A 17181-nucleotide genomic window follows, 5' to 3' on the forward strand; every position below is an offset into this window, starting at 1 on the left:
TTTTAAATTTTGAAAATCGATACTATTTGATTTAATTTTAATTTTACCATACAAAACCACAAAAATAACCAAACCGAACTATATATACATTTTCCACAAACTTGATTTTTTACCTTGCACGAGTCCTCAATTATCTTTCAGAGTTCATTGAATCAACCAATATATTATCTATATATACACGTCTTAGTTAAATTTGATGTTGAAGAACAAAGAAAACATAGGTTATAAATAACTTAATATAATTACATATGTATTATTAAGATCACTTTCCCTCACGAGAAGTTCGTGAAAGCAATAAGGCAACAACGAGAAAATAGAAAAAGTTTATATTATAAGATATCTACTTTCCCTCTCGATATGCAGTTCTAATTTGTTCGGTTGATTTTGACTTAACATAAAGTTTAAGAAAATAAAAACAAATTTTGAATCCTGTGAATTGTAATCTTAAATTAAAAAGTACGTAAAATGTATTAACGTAAAACAAACAAATTATAACATACGAGAGAAAGAATAATATTTACTTATAAGTGAACTTTTGACAAATTTGATATTTTTAGAAGTTGTAGACAAAGCCCAAAGGTATATCAAAGACATTGCAATGAATAAAAGCTGCCTTTGCTGGTATGAAATTTGCTAATTTTAGATAATTTGGTTGGTGGTCTCTGCTGAATTATGCACATGACCATATGCTTAACTATAGATGGTCCAACACAAATCAATAAATTTATAATAATGTTATATACTACTCACTTTTAAGCGCTAGCAATTGTGTTTGGTACGAAGGGATCAAGTTTGTTTTTTTAGAAAAATAAATTGATTTATAACTTATTTTTTTATATTTGGTTAGTAAGTGAAAAGACTTTTTAGTGTTTTATTGCGACTGAAATTTCTTTTTTCTTTTTTTTTATATTGGAAATAGAGATTAAAAAAATATTTTTAAAAAAAGTAGTTTCTAAGACAGAAATCAACCCCGAGACTCCATCGGAACAAAACCTCAACAATCGATCCGAAATCTAACTCCAACACCCAAATCGAAACAGGAGACATCTTTTTTTAGAAAAAGTGAGACAGTGATAAATAAATTTCATGTATGATCACTTAGATTGTTTGTCATTTTTCATTAAAACTCTAGTAAAACTAAAAAGGAAAATCAAATTTATTTATCTCAAGGAACATAATTGAAACCATTATAAAATTAAAAAAGATAAAATCTAAATAAATGATAGAAACATCCTCAAATTTATTTGTCCCTAAGTGATACAATACTATTTTAAAGAGGAATCAACCTATATATCATTTATATACATACATATTATACATAGATCTTAAATAATTTAATCAATATATCGATATTTATAGCTTCATAAGATCATTTTCACTCACGAAAAGTCCATGGAAACCGTAAGGCACACGACGAGGCAATTTGACATTAGCCACAATGTCAAGATTAGGTGATGTTGCATCCATGACCAAAAAATTTGATTCCCCTGTCTTCTCATTGTGTACGTATGACACCACGTAGCCATCGTCTTCATCAATCGAAGGATTTTTAGGCACGAAAAATGGTTCACCACCATAGCAATCTTTTCCAAATATACGACATGCCACGATGCAATCGCGACGATCAATTTCTGCTACGGATACGTCTAATTTTGCTATCCCTATTACTTTTGGCATAGGACCCCCAATGGCTGCATATACGTACCTACACGAAACAAAAAATTATTTTATATGTCCTGTAATTTTTGATTCGACACGAAATTTAAAATGATTTTTTGTTTGTATGGTCTCTGCTGAAATTAAATCATGTGTTCATAAGTCATAAAGGACCTACACATGTCCATATGCTGCACTATAGATGGTCCAACAAAAATCAATAAATTTATAATAGTGTTATATACTAGTACTAGTACTGTCAATGTTTATTTATTGGTGCACACATTAAAAAATGTGATAGAATAAAGTTATAATTTTATTATATTATTTTATTTTAAAAATTTGGTATATAAAAATGCAAATTATTTTTTGATTTTTCAAATCAAAGAGTAAAAATAGATACATATTTTTTCAGTTTAGTGGATTAGTAAAAATTAATGAGGAGAGTGTAATTTGTTCTATAAAAGTACCGAGCTACTCCTTTGTCTCAAATTAATTGCCATAATTTGTTTTCGAGATTCGATTTAACTAATTTTACGATTAATATGTATGTATACTTATATTAATGAATATCAAGTAAGTTACTGAAGATAAATTGGATATTTAAAAACGTACTTGTTCTTTTTTCCAACATAAGCTGGATTGATGACTCCAAAATCAAGATTTCTTGTAGAAATTGGATGTCTGCTCACCATTCCTGTCTTCAAATTTATTTTCACTTTCTCAACACTTGCATGTATCATGTCCATCCTCTCTAGTGTATGTTCCACCGATAATATATTCGGCGCGATCAACACTATCGTATCACCTCCATCCTCATCCCACGCGTTTATCGCGTGTACAATATTAAATCCTGATACATCGAACCACCTCATTTCCGACTCATCTTTGGCGTAACGTGGTATCACACCAATTCGGGGAATTTTCCCCGAGTCAGTACCCACCGGTGAACCACCGGTGAGTAAATCAATTGGATTCATTCCAATTTGTATGTCCGAAAATATCGCGTATTTTTTTGTGATTGCGAAGTCGTGAAGAAATGAGGGGCGGGTCATTGAGAATATGGGTACATCCTGGGTTTTTGTACCATCCGGGTTGACCCGAAAGTAAGTTATAAACGGAGGTATCGGGCCGTAACGGAAAGCAAAAGCCTCGTTAGTTTCGTGGTCGATTTTCGGATGTGCCGTCATGCTCATAGAAAGCTTTCCGTTAAAATCGTGACGGCCGAGGGTAAAAATGTCACCATTTGGGGCTATTTTTACCTCATATGGTAAATCAGATTCACCGAGGGCGAAAAGTTTACCTCCAAATAAAGCTAAGCTTGTATTCGCAAGGCCTATACCGTTTGCGGGATTAAACTGTCCCGCAATAGCTCGGGCCGCGGTGAGTGCACCACGCGCGGCCGAGGCGGTTAGACCGTTGAAACCGGAGAACACATTAGGAATAATGGGTGACCCGGCTTCATTTTCGATGTTGTACTTGTAAGTTTTGACAAATCGACTACATAACGTAGCTTTACCTTGGGAAATTTTAATGGAGTGAAGCATTCCATCACCGTCGAATAGATGGTAAGGTCCACGTGGAAGATATTGAGGGTTAGGTCCATTTCTAATATACGCGCCATCTAGGCAAGGTGGAAGGGAGCCTTCCACTACTTCGCATTCGGTAGGAGGAAGTTCGTCTACTGGAGCGAAGTTGTTAGAGAGAACATACCTTGGATCAACAGACGATTTCCTAGGTGGATCAATAAAAGTATTTACGAAATCATCGAATGCATTGAAGATAAAAGAGGGAAATGATGGTTCAATAGGTTTTCTTGAGGGTATTGGTTCTCTTTTTGGAGATGGTTTTGGTGGTGAAGGGGTTGATTTTTCTTGTGGTTTTGTTATAGTTGTGGTTGTTTGTGGTCTTTCTTCAATTCTAACAGAAAATACTTTTAGAGTAGGAGAATAGTAATGATAATTATTATTATTATTATTATAAGGAGAAAGAAGAGATTTAGGGTTTTGTGATAATGTAGAAAGGAAAGTTGAAGACAAAGCATCCATTTTGTTTCTTCTTGAAGAGAAGAAACAAGATATGATTATACTAAAGAGTAAAGGGGAAAAAAGATTAAGTTTTGTATGTATGAGGTCCCATGCATATATAGCCAATTTATTGGAGTATAGCAAAAGAAAGAGACTATTCATTGAGGGAACCTCACATTTTCCTAAAGTGGGGTAGTGAAAAGAGACTTCTTATCCACACAACATCAATTAAAAAAAAAAATCCACTCATATTTACGTAAAAGTATGATTAAATATAAATTTGTGTTAGAAAATTTCATTAGAGTAAAACGCTCTTTAATAAAAATAACTTTATATTTAGAAAGATCCAAACTCAAACTTAGAATCTTTAATTAAAAATAAAAAGATATTCACCGCTTCAATACCACCATCCTTGGTTGAAATCAAGCATGCTCATTGTTACGGTGAACTCAATAATCTTACATTAATTCTTTTTTGTATTTTATAAGTTCTTTAATTTAAATGCATGTGCATATTAAAGTTATTTTTAATTTAAATTCTTATCAAAACATTCTGGTTCTCCGTTTGGATAATTAAATAATGAATTAATTAGATACTAAACAATTATTAAAATGATTGCTTGCTTATCTTTTTATTTTATATTTTTTATTACTTTTTTCTTCTTTAAACACTTGTGTGATACTGATCAATCAGTACTGAACTTCTTTATATTGTACAGATGATGGCGTAACTGTAAAGTGTAAGAAAACAATTATATCAATCTTTAGTGTAATTTAATTTATTATAACACATTATTTATTTTATGATACTGATAAATATTAATATACTAAATAAATTACCTAAAATTATATTATAATTAAGTTGAAAACTTTGAATAATTTTATGATCGCTACATAAATTTAATAAATTTTAAACTCTAACAATAATAGTATATTTTACGTCGTCAGTAGATAAAAGTTAACTCTAACAATCATGATATAAGTATCTTTTTTCCAGCCATAAAAAAAATATTTTAATTGTAGAATAGACCTTGATTTATTCGAATCACTAATAATAATAATAATAATAATAATAATAATAATAATAATAATAATAATAAAACCACGTGTATGATTCATTTTATTCTCAGACCAAAAATATCCCAATTTGATATATCTCATCATGACCAGATGTCAAATTTGCAGAGCTAGATTCAACTATTATTAACCAATGAAATTCAAACAATTTTTTCGTATAAATTAAATTATTTAGAATTTTTTAGATAGAATATATAAAAATGATATTAATATTGTGGTATTAATAATTTTTTGATTAATAAGGGTAAAAATTAGTATTGATATTGAAATAGTTTTACCCTGTTTAATATGATGTGTTCAAAAGACAATTCAATCTTTAATCTTATGTATTCATATATTAATAACCGTAAATATTATTAATATAATAGTTTCGCGTAAGTAATAATATATAATTTACATATAATAAAAATACTATCAAAAAATATAATAAATTAAATAATACCAAAATCAATACATTTGCTAATACATCCTCCCAAATTGCCTCAAAATTCTTTGTCGAAAGAATCTTAACACAAGTGGTTAGAAATATATGTCACGTTTCATGTATTTACTGATTTGACATAAGATAATAATAATTATTAGGTGTGTGTGGATAATGTATTTGTCTAGAAAATAAACATGCTAGGGTGTTGTGAAAGTATTTATTCGTTTAGTCTATTTTTAATTGTCATCATTTTTAATTTCAGAGTCAAATTTTGAGAATTTTGATTACTATTTTATGATATATTTTTTTATTATTTTGATATGCAAAAAATTATACAATTTATAGTATTTATCGAAATTTTGTGTTTAATATCAAAATTTATATAACCTTTTAACTTTAAAAATTAATCATATTGACTTTCGAAAAGGATAATATAATAATTAATATAAAGAAAGAGACTACTCATTTACGGAGCATCACTCTTTCTTCATTTTGGGAATATATATAAAAAACATATAGCGGAAAATAAGCTAACATTTTAATTTTTTAAAATAATTATTAAAATTTAGATTTCTAATTTATGTATATTATATTTTTTAAAAATTATTAAATTCACTGTAAGTTATACTCCGTCTAATATAGGAAAGGGAATACTCGAATCTAAAAAAAAAAAAAGTTTCGCATCAAATTACATCTAGAAAAGAAAAACAAAGTCTAAATAAAGACCACACAAATATAATTATTTGAGATAAATTTGTATTGAACAAGCACTTTTAAAAAATATTCTTAGCAACAATTAATTTTTAATTATCATTAATATGCATTTTTTTAAAATAATTTACACTCTTTATATATGTCTCTAAAAATTTAAGCGACATTGATTAACACTTAACTAATATTGATAAATACTTTTAATGCTCTTTTCTTAATAACAATATTTATTTTCACTTTAAAAAATTTTGTTGTAGCGAAGGTACATATTATTATTATTATTATTATTATGTACCTTCATGTCTATGAGTTATATGTCAGATAATTTAATTAATATAAATTGATGTCATAATATCAATTAAAAAAGAATGCTTTTAAAATATGGAGTATCAAATAGCAAAGTATTGTATCTACATACAATTATATAATATCTAGTGTGTTCGTAAGTAGAATATGATTCATTTTTCATAGGTTCGATTAATAATAATTTAAAAAAAATGTAAATACGCACAGGTTTTTACATCAAGTCAATACAATACATGCATGTCATGTATTTAAATTTATTATTCATTTTACTCTGAAAATTACATTGATTTTGTGTAAACACCGGGTGTGAATAAGTTTTTTCCAAAAAAATTGTGAATATTTTTATAGAAAAATATATTCCTTAAAAATGGGAAAAATAATTTTCTTAGGAGAAATTGAATAGGTATCCTCCCTCCCTCAAACAGATATCATTCTATATTTTAAGGATGATATTTTTTTTTCTTACGAAATAAATACAAGAAAATAGGTAAGAAACTCAATTATTAACTACTAAAAGATCACTATCTTTCATAGGAAAATGTTTACTAGCGACTATTTTCACAAATACCTTGATTGAATTGGTGAGAAAATAATAATAATAATATTTTCACACAAACAAATTAAGAAGTTTCCTAGTATTTGAACAAGATTTTCTTTTTCATCATCCATTTTCCCAATAAATTGTTTTGGTCGAAATAAATAAAAGAAATCATGTTTTATAAGTTAAAAAAAATCTCAATAATGTTTTGTATAAAGAATGTTTCTTTTTCAATCGAACACATCCACACAAAAAAAAAATCATTTTCAACAAATATCTCCTGATTTTGTTTTGATACACTCAAATTCTTTTGTGGTTAAAGGAAAATGCATTTTGTGGCTATGGAAAATGCATTTGCAAAAATATCTACAGTAAAGTTAATCTGAGGGCATTATTCCTCAAGTCATTTTCTAAAAAATAATAATATTTGGTTGAAATATAAGTCTTTCTTGTAATTTATGATGATCTTTTTATTGTTTCGAATCCATCATATATTCAAGACTAAAATTGACAATAGAAAATTTTGATGGAACTTTTGTATCAAGAATTATGCAGACGATGAAAGCTTAACCATGGCTGAAACCATGAAAGTCATAACTGCCAATTGAGAGAAGATAATAACAGGAAGAAAACGTGATGTGGTAAAATGAGAATTCTTACCTTTATTGATCACTAACAAGTTCTTATATACATGTGTGAAAATCTAACAACTATACTGAAGGAAGAAGAAAAATATCTAACCGACTAATTAACTCACTAACTAACTATGACGTCATTTATTAACAAACTAACAGAAAAATACTTAATTAATTATGATTATTAATACCCCTCCTCAAGTTGGACGTGATGGTTTCACAGCCAACTTGTGTAGAATTGTTGAATGCTTAACACCAGTGAGAGCCTTGGTAAGAATGTCAGCAAGCTGGTTAGACGTGGACACATGATGTAGAGAAATGAGCCCCTCCTGAAGTTTGTTGCGTACAAAGTGACAATCAACTTCAATGTTCTTGGTTCTTTCATGAAACACACGGTTGCGAGCAATATGAATAGCAGATTGACTATCACAGTAAATATCAATAGGATAAGGAACAGGAACAGTCAACTCAATAAGTAATCTGTGGAGCCAAGTTGATTCTCTACCACCTTTTTGATTAATCCATACTCTGATTCAGCTGATGATAGAGAAACAGTTTCTTGTTTCTTGGATTTCTAGCTTATGGAGCTCTTGCCAAGTAGTACTAAATAACCACTGTCTGACCTTTTTAAATCTGGGCAGGATGCCCAATCAGAGTCACAAAAAACTTGAACTGTACAGTCAGGATCTTTTAGATAAATGTACTCCCAAAATAGGATTTTTCTTAAGGTATCTAAGAAGATGATAGGCAGCTTGCAGATGTGGAGATCTAGGGTCTTGCATGAATTGACTTAACTGCTGGACATTGAAGGCTATGTCCAATCTGGTATTAGTGAGAAAATTCAATTTGCCTATCAATTTCCTGTAAAATGTGGGATTAGGTATATGAGTTCCTTCCTTAGCCCTTAACTTGATAGTAGGATCAAGTGGAGAGGACAAAGATGTACAATCAAAACAGGCATACTCTTTCAGTAAATCCAAGACAAACTTTCTCTGTGAAATAAGAACTCTAACTGTAATGTCAAGTATTTCTAAGCCCAGAAAGTAATGAAGTCTACCAAGATCTTTGATCTTGAAAGTGTTGTCTAGATACACCTTGAGTTGGTCAATTTTTTTTTTGTGTCTGTGCCTGTCAAAATGACATCATCTACATATACTGCAACAAACACAACCAATTATCCTGTTTTCTTATATAACAATGAGTGGTCATTATGTGAGTGTGTGTAACCCCTGAGTGACAGTGCTTCAGTCAATTTGGCATACCACTATCTGCTTGCTTGTTTGAGACCATAGAGTGATTTCCTTAACTTACAAACCAGTCCTGGATCAGGTACCTCAAGACCCTGGGGTACTTTCATGTACATTTCTTCATGAATATCTCCATGAATAAATGCATTATTAACATCAAGTTGAAACATGCCCCAACCTTTTTTCACAGCACATGCCACTAATATCCTTACAGTAGTCATTTTAACAATATGTGAGTAGGTCTCAGTGTAATCTATTCCAGCATGTTGTGTGTACCCTTTGACTACCAATCTGGCCTTAAATCTTTCTATGCTTCAATCTGCTCTATGTTTGACTTTATACACCCAACTACATCCAATTGCGTGTTTGTCTGCTGGTAGATTTACAAGATCCCAAGTGTTGTTGGCATACAATACTTCAAATTCTTGTGTCATGGCTTTCTGCCATGCAGGAATTAGTAATGCTTCCTCATATAATGATGGCTCACTATCATGACCAACATTCTCAACAAGTGCTTGACTGTTAGATGCAATGACATCAGGAGATACATGGTGATGTTTAGTGAATAAAGCAGTGAGGGAAAAGTTGGGTTATGTATGGGTGGTAGTTTTTAAGCTAGGAATATTAACAATGTAACCTTTCAAATGTAAAGGAATTTTGTTTTCTCTTTGGGATATCCTTTGTATTACTGTTGAAAGAATATGTTGTAGTGGTGTTGAAGATGTAATGATATGGGCAGGTGGTGATTGTATAATGGAACTCTCAGCGTTGTGATGAGGTAAGTGAGTAGGATTAATTGTATCAGTCACATTGTTACAATCATTTACACAATCATCACATGAGTCTAATTCAGTATAATCAGTAGAAGGAATAGACCTCAAAACAGAAGGAAATGTGAATTTTTAGATGACAAAGTAAAAGAAAAGATATGTTCATGAAAGATCACATCCCTAAAGACATGTATTTTCTTTGTGGCCAGACTCATCACCTTGTAACCCTTTGTTCCAAAAGGATATCCCAAAAAAATATGTGGAGTAGTTCTTGGTTCAAGATTATCCCTAAACATTTTTGGTATAGTGGGATAGCAAAGACATCCAAAGGATTTAAGATGGTTATAGTCTGGTTTTTTCTTGTACAGCAATTCATAAGGACATTTATTTTTTAGATGGTTTGAAGAAAGCCTATTAATGATGTGTGTAGCTGTCAATACACATTCTCCCCAATACCTTATAGGTAGTTTAAATTGAAACAAAAGTGCTCTGGCTGTTTCTAACAAGTACTTATATTTTCTTTCCACCACACTATTCTGTTGTGGTGTGTATGGAAAGGTTTTCTGATGAATGATGCCTTTGCTTAAGAATAATTGGTTTGCCTCATTACTGGTAAATTCCAGTCCAATGTCTGATCTAATGGTGCGGTGTTGAAATGATTTTCCACCATTCTTATGAAATAAAGCATTACTTTTGGTACTTAAAAGGTGTGTCCAAGTCGATCTGCTATAGTCATCTACCCGTGTAATGAAGTACTTGTAATTGTCATATGTAGACACATGATATGGTCCCCATAAATCAATATAAAGCAGTTCAAAAATGGATTTCGTTTGGCTTTTACTGTGACTAAAAGGCAATCTTGATTGTCTTTTCATTGGGCAGATGTTACAAGAAAAAGATTGTTTAGGAGAAAAATTGGCTGGTAATGTACTAATACTCCTCATTTTAACAAAAGGTATATGGCCAAGTCTATTGTGTCACAACAAATTCACATTGTCTTTAGTTTTATTATAAGAACTGTGATCAAACAAGACATTACTATTATTAGGAGTAAAAGTACACACAAGAGTTACATAATTGAGAAAATTATGAAGTTTATTTGCACTAGAAGTAGGTATCTTACACTGATTTGTATGATAAGTCTTGACAGCAGAAGTAGAATCACAAGAAAGTCTATTGTTAGAAAAGCAACAACATACTTGACTTGCATTAGTATTACTAGAGTTTTTCAAACATCTCGCACACAAGAAATAAAGCCCATCCTTGCTATTACCAATCACCTGAGGCCTTTTCACTGAAGAGGCCTGCAACATACACAATGCATTAGTGAACAAGACTATGCATTTCGAAAGTGGTTAAGGAATGAATTGAAACTAGATTATACTTAAAAGAAGGTAAATACAATACTTGATGTAAAATGATATTAGATGTGACTGGTATATCCCCAAATACTGTTACCTTGACTTTGCATCCATTTGGGAGTGAAACTACTATAGGAAAAGGTAAAGTTTTAATGTTGACTAGAGTGGTTCTGTTAAAAGTTATATGGTTTGATGCCCCCGAGTCTATAATCCACATAACAGCACTTGATTCAAAATATTTGCATGAAAGATTGTCAAAATCAATAGAGAAAGAACAAACCACAAGACCTGCAAAATTCATTGATCCAGTAGCAACATTAGAAGCATTGACATCTTCTCCTTTATTCTCATTCTGGAAATTATGTAGCAGGTTCATAATCTGTCCATATTGCTCTTTTGTAAAACTAATATTTGAATGATTGTTACTTTGTATTTGTTCCTCTTCATGAGTAGACATCATGTCATTTGTAGTACCATGTACATTTGCTACCACTCATTTCCCTTTGAAGTTTGGATTATGTTGCCTGAAATTCTTACCAATATTCTTGTTTCCTAGCCTATAATTCTGATTGTTGTTACCTTGAGGGTACCATGCAGCTTGTAATATTTATCTTTAATGTGTCCGATTCTTTTACAGTAATCACATACTATAACATTTCTACTACTACCATTGCCATTGATATTTCAACCTGAACTGTTACTACCACTACATAGTTATTTCCTTGATAATTTGTCCTGAAAATTCTCTTATTGCCAACAACATTTGTGTTCAAAGAAATTAAATCTGTAGGCACTCGACCAGTAGGTTTGAACTCTCTTTGTTTCTCTTCTTGAATCAACAGTGAGAAAGTTTGTCCCATGAAAGGGAGTGGGTTCATCATGAGAATGTTTCCCCCTTATCACTGTGTATACTTCATTCAGTCCCATAAGAAACTGAATTAAATGCCTATCTTGTTTAGCTTTATGCAGACCATCCCTAGCACCACACACACATACACAACTGCATTGATTTTTTGCACTTAAAGTATTCAATTCGTCCCATAATTTCTTCATCCTTGTATAGTACACTGTGATATCCAATACTCCTTGAGTAAGATCATTAATCTCTTTTTGTATCTGATACATTTTTGTCCCATTTGTTTGATCATATCTATCTTCTAATTCCTTCCAGAGTTCAGGAAAATCATTCACATACTCGACACTATCTGAGATTTCCTTAATCAATGAGTTCAAAATTCAGGATGTTACCATATCATCACACCTTTGCCATTGTCGTAAAAGAGGTGAATTGAGATTTAGCCTCTTACAACTTCCATCGATAATGCCTAATTTATTTTTCACTGACAAAACTCTCAATACTCCTCTTCTCCAGGATTGATATCCCGCTCCATCAAATTGAGTTGGAACAAGTATCATCCCTGGGTTATCTGAAGGATGTACATACAGGGCACTGCTAGTGTCATTTCCAGATATATTCATTCTCTCAGAAGTAGATGCATTATCATCGACATCCATTGACAATTTTTCAACAGATCTATCACAAATCATCTTAATCAAGAGAGACTACAACCGAATTTCAGATCTAGACTAGAACAACAAAGAAAACTTGAGCTCTAATATAGAAAACTCAAAAAATTGTATCAACCGAAAAAGACGATCCAAACAACAATGTAGCTAGCAGAAGTCAAAGAACAAATCAACTAATCTTGCTCTGATACCATATCAAGAATTATGCAGACGATGAGAGCTTAACCATGGCTGAATTCATGGAAGCCATAACCGTCAATTGAGAGAAGATAATAATAGGAAAAAAAACGTGATTTGGTAAAATGAGAATTCTTACCTTTATTGATCACTAACAAGTTCTTATATACATGTGTGAAAATCTAACAACTATATTGGAGGAAGAAGAAAAATATCTAACCAAATAATTAACTCACTAACTAACTATAACATCATTTATTAACAAACTAACAGAAAAATACTTAATTAATTATGATTGTTAATATTTTGAACGCTAAATACTTCCTCCATCTCTATTTACTCGTCTGACATTTTCCAATCAATTTCTTTATTACTGTAATTTTTGGACAATATCCTTAATTTATTTAACATTGAGTTAATTCTTTGAAAATGTAATGAGTAAATATATTTAAAATCCTAACAATTAATATAGGTAAAAGTATAATTCGTTATACCAGTCATTGTCTCGTAAGAGGTGTGTCTAATTAAAATTTGTCAAATAAAAAAAGGGATGGAGTATCGATTAGAATAGCTATATCTATACGTAATTAAGACGTTCCGATAATTAAGAGAAAAGATTGTTTTCTTTTTTCGCTAACCAAACACCCGAAAATCACTTATATTTCAAAATAATATTTTTATTTATAGCCTCGTGAATCTTTCACTACAATAATAGACATGTGATCAGATTATAAATGGTTGATTTTTCGTATGATTATTTCTCTATAGATATTATTTAAGAGTATAAACATCACCTTTTTTTCATTTTCATTTTAAACAGAATATGACTATTTAAAATAATATCTACTAGTTGAATGAGAATTTGATAAATCAACTCGATTTTATTATTCACAAGGTGAGGAAGACCTAGTATATAACACATGATTTCTTTTAAATCTGGTAGCATTAGGTCGAATAATTCCAACTTCTAAGAAATTTCTAAACAGTAAATTATACTAAAATTTCAAATTTTGAATTTATGTTTCGCATTGTCGTTTCACTAAAAGAGGACAACATTATACTAAAAATATCAACAGGTGAAAATGTAAGGTCAAATGGACAGCTTTCTATTAGTATAGTACTACTCCTTTGTCCATGTTGCATAATTGCAATTTTGAGAATTAATTAAATTTCGTTTTTATTCTAGTAAAAAATTTACATAATTTTTAATATATAAATTTTATTTCAAAATTTCTAAGTTTTTATATTGAATTTATATTTAAAAATTAAAATCTCAAAATTTTAATTATAATACAAAAATTGAGACGGAGGGAATAACAAATATCGATAACAACCCTACCAACTTTAGAGGCTGGCATTTTAACTAGCCAGGAAAAATATGTAAGATTGTTATTATGTTAAATTTTGATTGTGACTAGGTCTTTTGATGCATGTCTTTTTAACTGAGATTGGCTTCTTTCTTGGACCACTTGATTGGCTAAAATAATTTTGTTTTTTGCTCAAATCAATCCAATCTGTTCGGTTAAAAATCTACAATCTCTATCACAGTCTCTGTCTTTTGAGAAAGCACTTTGCGATAATTTTACTATGTGATAGCTTGCAAACCACACATGTAAATCGAACTAGAGTATAACTTAATAGCAGATATTCCACATGAAAGACCCATCTCTCAACCACTCAATCATGCCCTTGCAGACTATCGATCAAAATTTAAATACTGAACTTCAACTGAACTCGTACGTTTAATAATACATCCACGGTCCACCTCTGATCAAGCCAGCCCACTTGAGGAAATTTCTTCCAAATGGTGGGGTTGAACGTACTACCAATTAATTTGTGATTCCCCAGTTATCTCTAGGTAGATTATTGGAAGAACTCCCCATCAACCGAACTAATTCCTCTAACCAAACGCACGATAAAATAATTTTGAGATTACATATTTTATCCCACGTACCAAACATTACATGTATTAATATCTTATAAAAGACTGCAAAATATTTTGACATGTAAATTATACATATATGTGAATAATATTACTCTCATGGATATGTATAAACAAGGTATCATTTTGCAACCACAAATTGTAAATATAATCAACATTAGAACACTGATCTTGAGTGCATCCAACTACTTAAGGTTTCCTTTAGTTCCTTCTCACAATTCAGCATCCCTAGCTTGCAAATGAACTAAATTAGATTCGAGCACACGAACAACTATGATAATGCTCATATATATATCTAGAGATTGTGTAGACAGAAATCTCACAATAACCATCAGTTGATTAATGCCACCGCAAGAACAAGTATATCTGCTTAGTCTTGGATTTGCCAAAATCTGATCGCGTTCATTATTAGGGTTCTCCACTTCTCCTGCATTACCAAGTCCAGTAGTACCATATGCTCGAGTTCTTCCAGAGCGATGTAAGTCTATGCACTGCAAGGTCAGTCACCAAATCATCAAGCAATAACTTGTTGCCCCACTGATCCGTTGTCATACTAAATCATAACAGCTACATGATTTCAGGATCAAAGATCATAGAACTAACTTAAAATTTTCAACAACCAATATTTGGATATTTGTAATATACTTGCATTTCTGTGCCATATAGACTGTATTAACAAAAAGTTCTAGCATATGTAAGCTCGGCCACATGTCGAATGTGGTAAAGTATAGTGCTATTACTTGTTTCACAACTCCACAGAGCATTATTATATACATACCCTTGTTGATCCTTGATATGCAAACAACTCGTCAAGCTGATGACATCAACGAAGCTAGAGATATCAGCCAGTGTGTTGATCATTGATCTTGCAAATCATCTTCATATATTCATGGGAAACTAAGAGGTATTCCATGTGCAAGATTGCTTAACATCTCTTAGGAACGTTATTACATACATACCCTTGTGGATACTTCAAATGCAACAAACTCATCAAGGAAACTAGAGATTAGCCAATACAATGGTGTTGAATGCGTGATCATGACAGGACTCGAGGAAGAAGCCCCGGCTAACTCCGTGCCAGTTGATGCCTGCATTGTATTCCATGAAAAATCATCTTCATGGAAACTAAGATATATTCTTAAGTCAGGCATTCATTTTCTCGATATTACTACTGCCACAAACCAACAAGACTTCATTAATCAAGGATTCATGTGGCTGCAAACCAGCTTCTTTCATCTCATAGAGAACTTTCATGGCTTCAACACCGAAACCATGTTGTATACATCCCATCAACATTGCATTCCAACAGGCAATATTGCTCTTGTCCTCTCGCGCATTAAAAACCCTCCGAGCATCCTTTAGCAACCCATATTTACCATACATGTCGATCAAGCTACAAAGCACATAACTATCCGTATCAAGTCCTACCTTGACGGAAGTAGCATGAATCTGTTGACCACAACATCCAGCATCCCTCAACTTCCCACACGCTTTAAGAATACTTGAAAATGTAAAACTATTTTTCTTTACTCCTTCACTTACCATCTCCCTGAAAATCCTTATTGCGCCCTCAAACTGTTCCTCTTTACACAAATTGCCAATTCTAGCTGTCCAAACAACTGTATTACAATGTGGAACATGATCAAACACATTATCCGCGCTTTCCAGATAACCAAACTCCCCATAAAATTTGATCAAAAAACTATTCAAAACCATACTTTCACAATTACCCAACTTCAATAACCATCCATGAATCTGTCTCCCAAATTCCAAATTCATCAATTCCACACAAGCCTTAAGAACACACACCAATATCCCATCATCAATTAAATCACCACACTTACACAAGTTTCCCGCCTCACTCTGCATCTCCATAAACAAACGCAAAGCTCCTACACACTCTCCATTTTCAACACACCCCGCGATCATCGCAGCCCAAGACTGAGAATTTCTCACACGCATTTTATCAAACAGTTGGCGGGCCTGCTCAAAACAACCACATAACACAAGCATCAGCAACAAACGATTCAGTAATGGCAGGCTAGGAATTACATCACTTTTACAGACATGCTCATAGACTTCGACCGCGTTTAGAGGGTCACGAGATTCAGTGCATTCTTTGATAAGGGAAACGTATACGTCAACTGGTATGTTAAAACCAAGACTATCCATTAGCCTTAAAACATCAGAGATTGTGCAACTTGGGTCTGTAGTTTTCTTGATTTCTGGCTTAATGGGTTGGTGTATTTTGTAGTGAGGTTTATGTAGAGGCAATTGGAATTGAAGGGGGGTGTTGGAAATGGAATGGGTAGTGATGGGTATCCATTTCTTGGAGTTTTTTGAAGTAATTTTAGTATGCAACAATGGTGGTTTTGGGTAGGATGATGTGATCGCCATTGATTTTTAGAAGGATTGTTTACTAGAATTCATATTGAAGAAAATCACTGGGCGCCAAATTCAGTTGGAATCAACTATAAATACTTCACAGTTTTAGTGGCTGTTTGTCCACAGATATTTTTCGGTTTTTTTCAAATATTATATTGGAAAACTATTTGAACACAAAATTATTTTCTATAATTTTTCGAAATTTCAGATAAAGAAATTATTTTCACTCTAAATCATTCAGAAATTCAAAACCAACTCCAATACACTGTAATTTTCATGTCCAAATAACCACTTAATATCTAGGCAATAGTAAAATGTGAAATATGTTGATAGGAGGGGTTAAAAATAATTGCAACATAAAATATAAACCTAGTGGTGTTAGTAAAAGAAATTTTGAGA

General features: G+C 31.7%; 2 protein-coding genes across 2 annotated transcripts; both read right to left on the bottom strand.

Annotated features, from left to right (window-relative positions):
* Positions 1-1138: 1138 nt before the first annotated feature.
* LOC101250535 (probable carotenoid cleavage dioxygenase 4, chloroplastic) lies at positions 1139-3788 on the bottom strand. The gene is made up of 2 exons (XM_004245956.5): positions 2272-3788; positions 1139-1705 (listed from the first exon to the last, which is right to left on the bottom strand). Exons 1-2 carry the CDS (start codon positions 3702-3704, stop codon positions 1354-1356), a joined length of 1785 nt encoding a protein of 594 aa, XP_004246004.1. The 5' UTR covers positions 3705-3788; the 3' UTR covers positions 1139-1353.
* A 10618-nt stretch (positions 3789-14406) lies between these two features.
* LOC101244983 (pentatricopeptide repeat-containing protein) lies at positions 14407-17049 on the bottom strand. Its single transcript, XM_010327320.4, has 2 exons — positions 15176-17049; positions 14407-14888 (listed from the first exon to the last, which is right to left on the bottom strand). Exon 1 carries the CDS (start codon positions 16792-16794, stop codon positions 15541-15543), a length of 1254 nt encoding a protein of 417 aa, XP_010325622.1. The 5' UTR covers positions 16795-17049; the 3' UTR covers positions 14407-14888; positions 15176-15540.
* Between the last annotated feature and the right edge of the window lie 132 nt (positions 17050-17181).

The sequence above is a fragment of the Solanum lycopersicum genome, chromosome 8 (genome assembly GCF_036512215.1).
Source record: "Solanum lycopersicum chromosome 8, SLM_r2.1".
Classification (NCBI taxonomy): Eukaryota; Viridiplantae; Streptophyta; class Magnoliopsida; order Solanales; family Solanaceae; genus Solanum; species Solanum lycopersicum.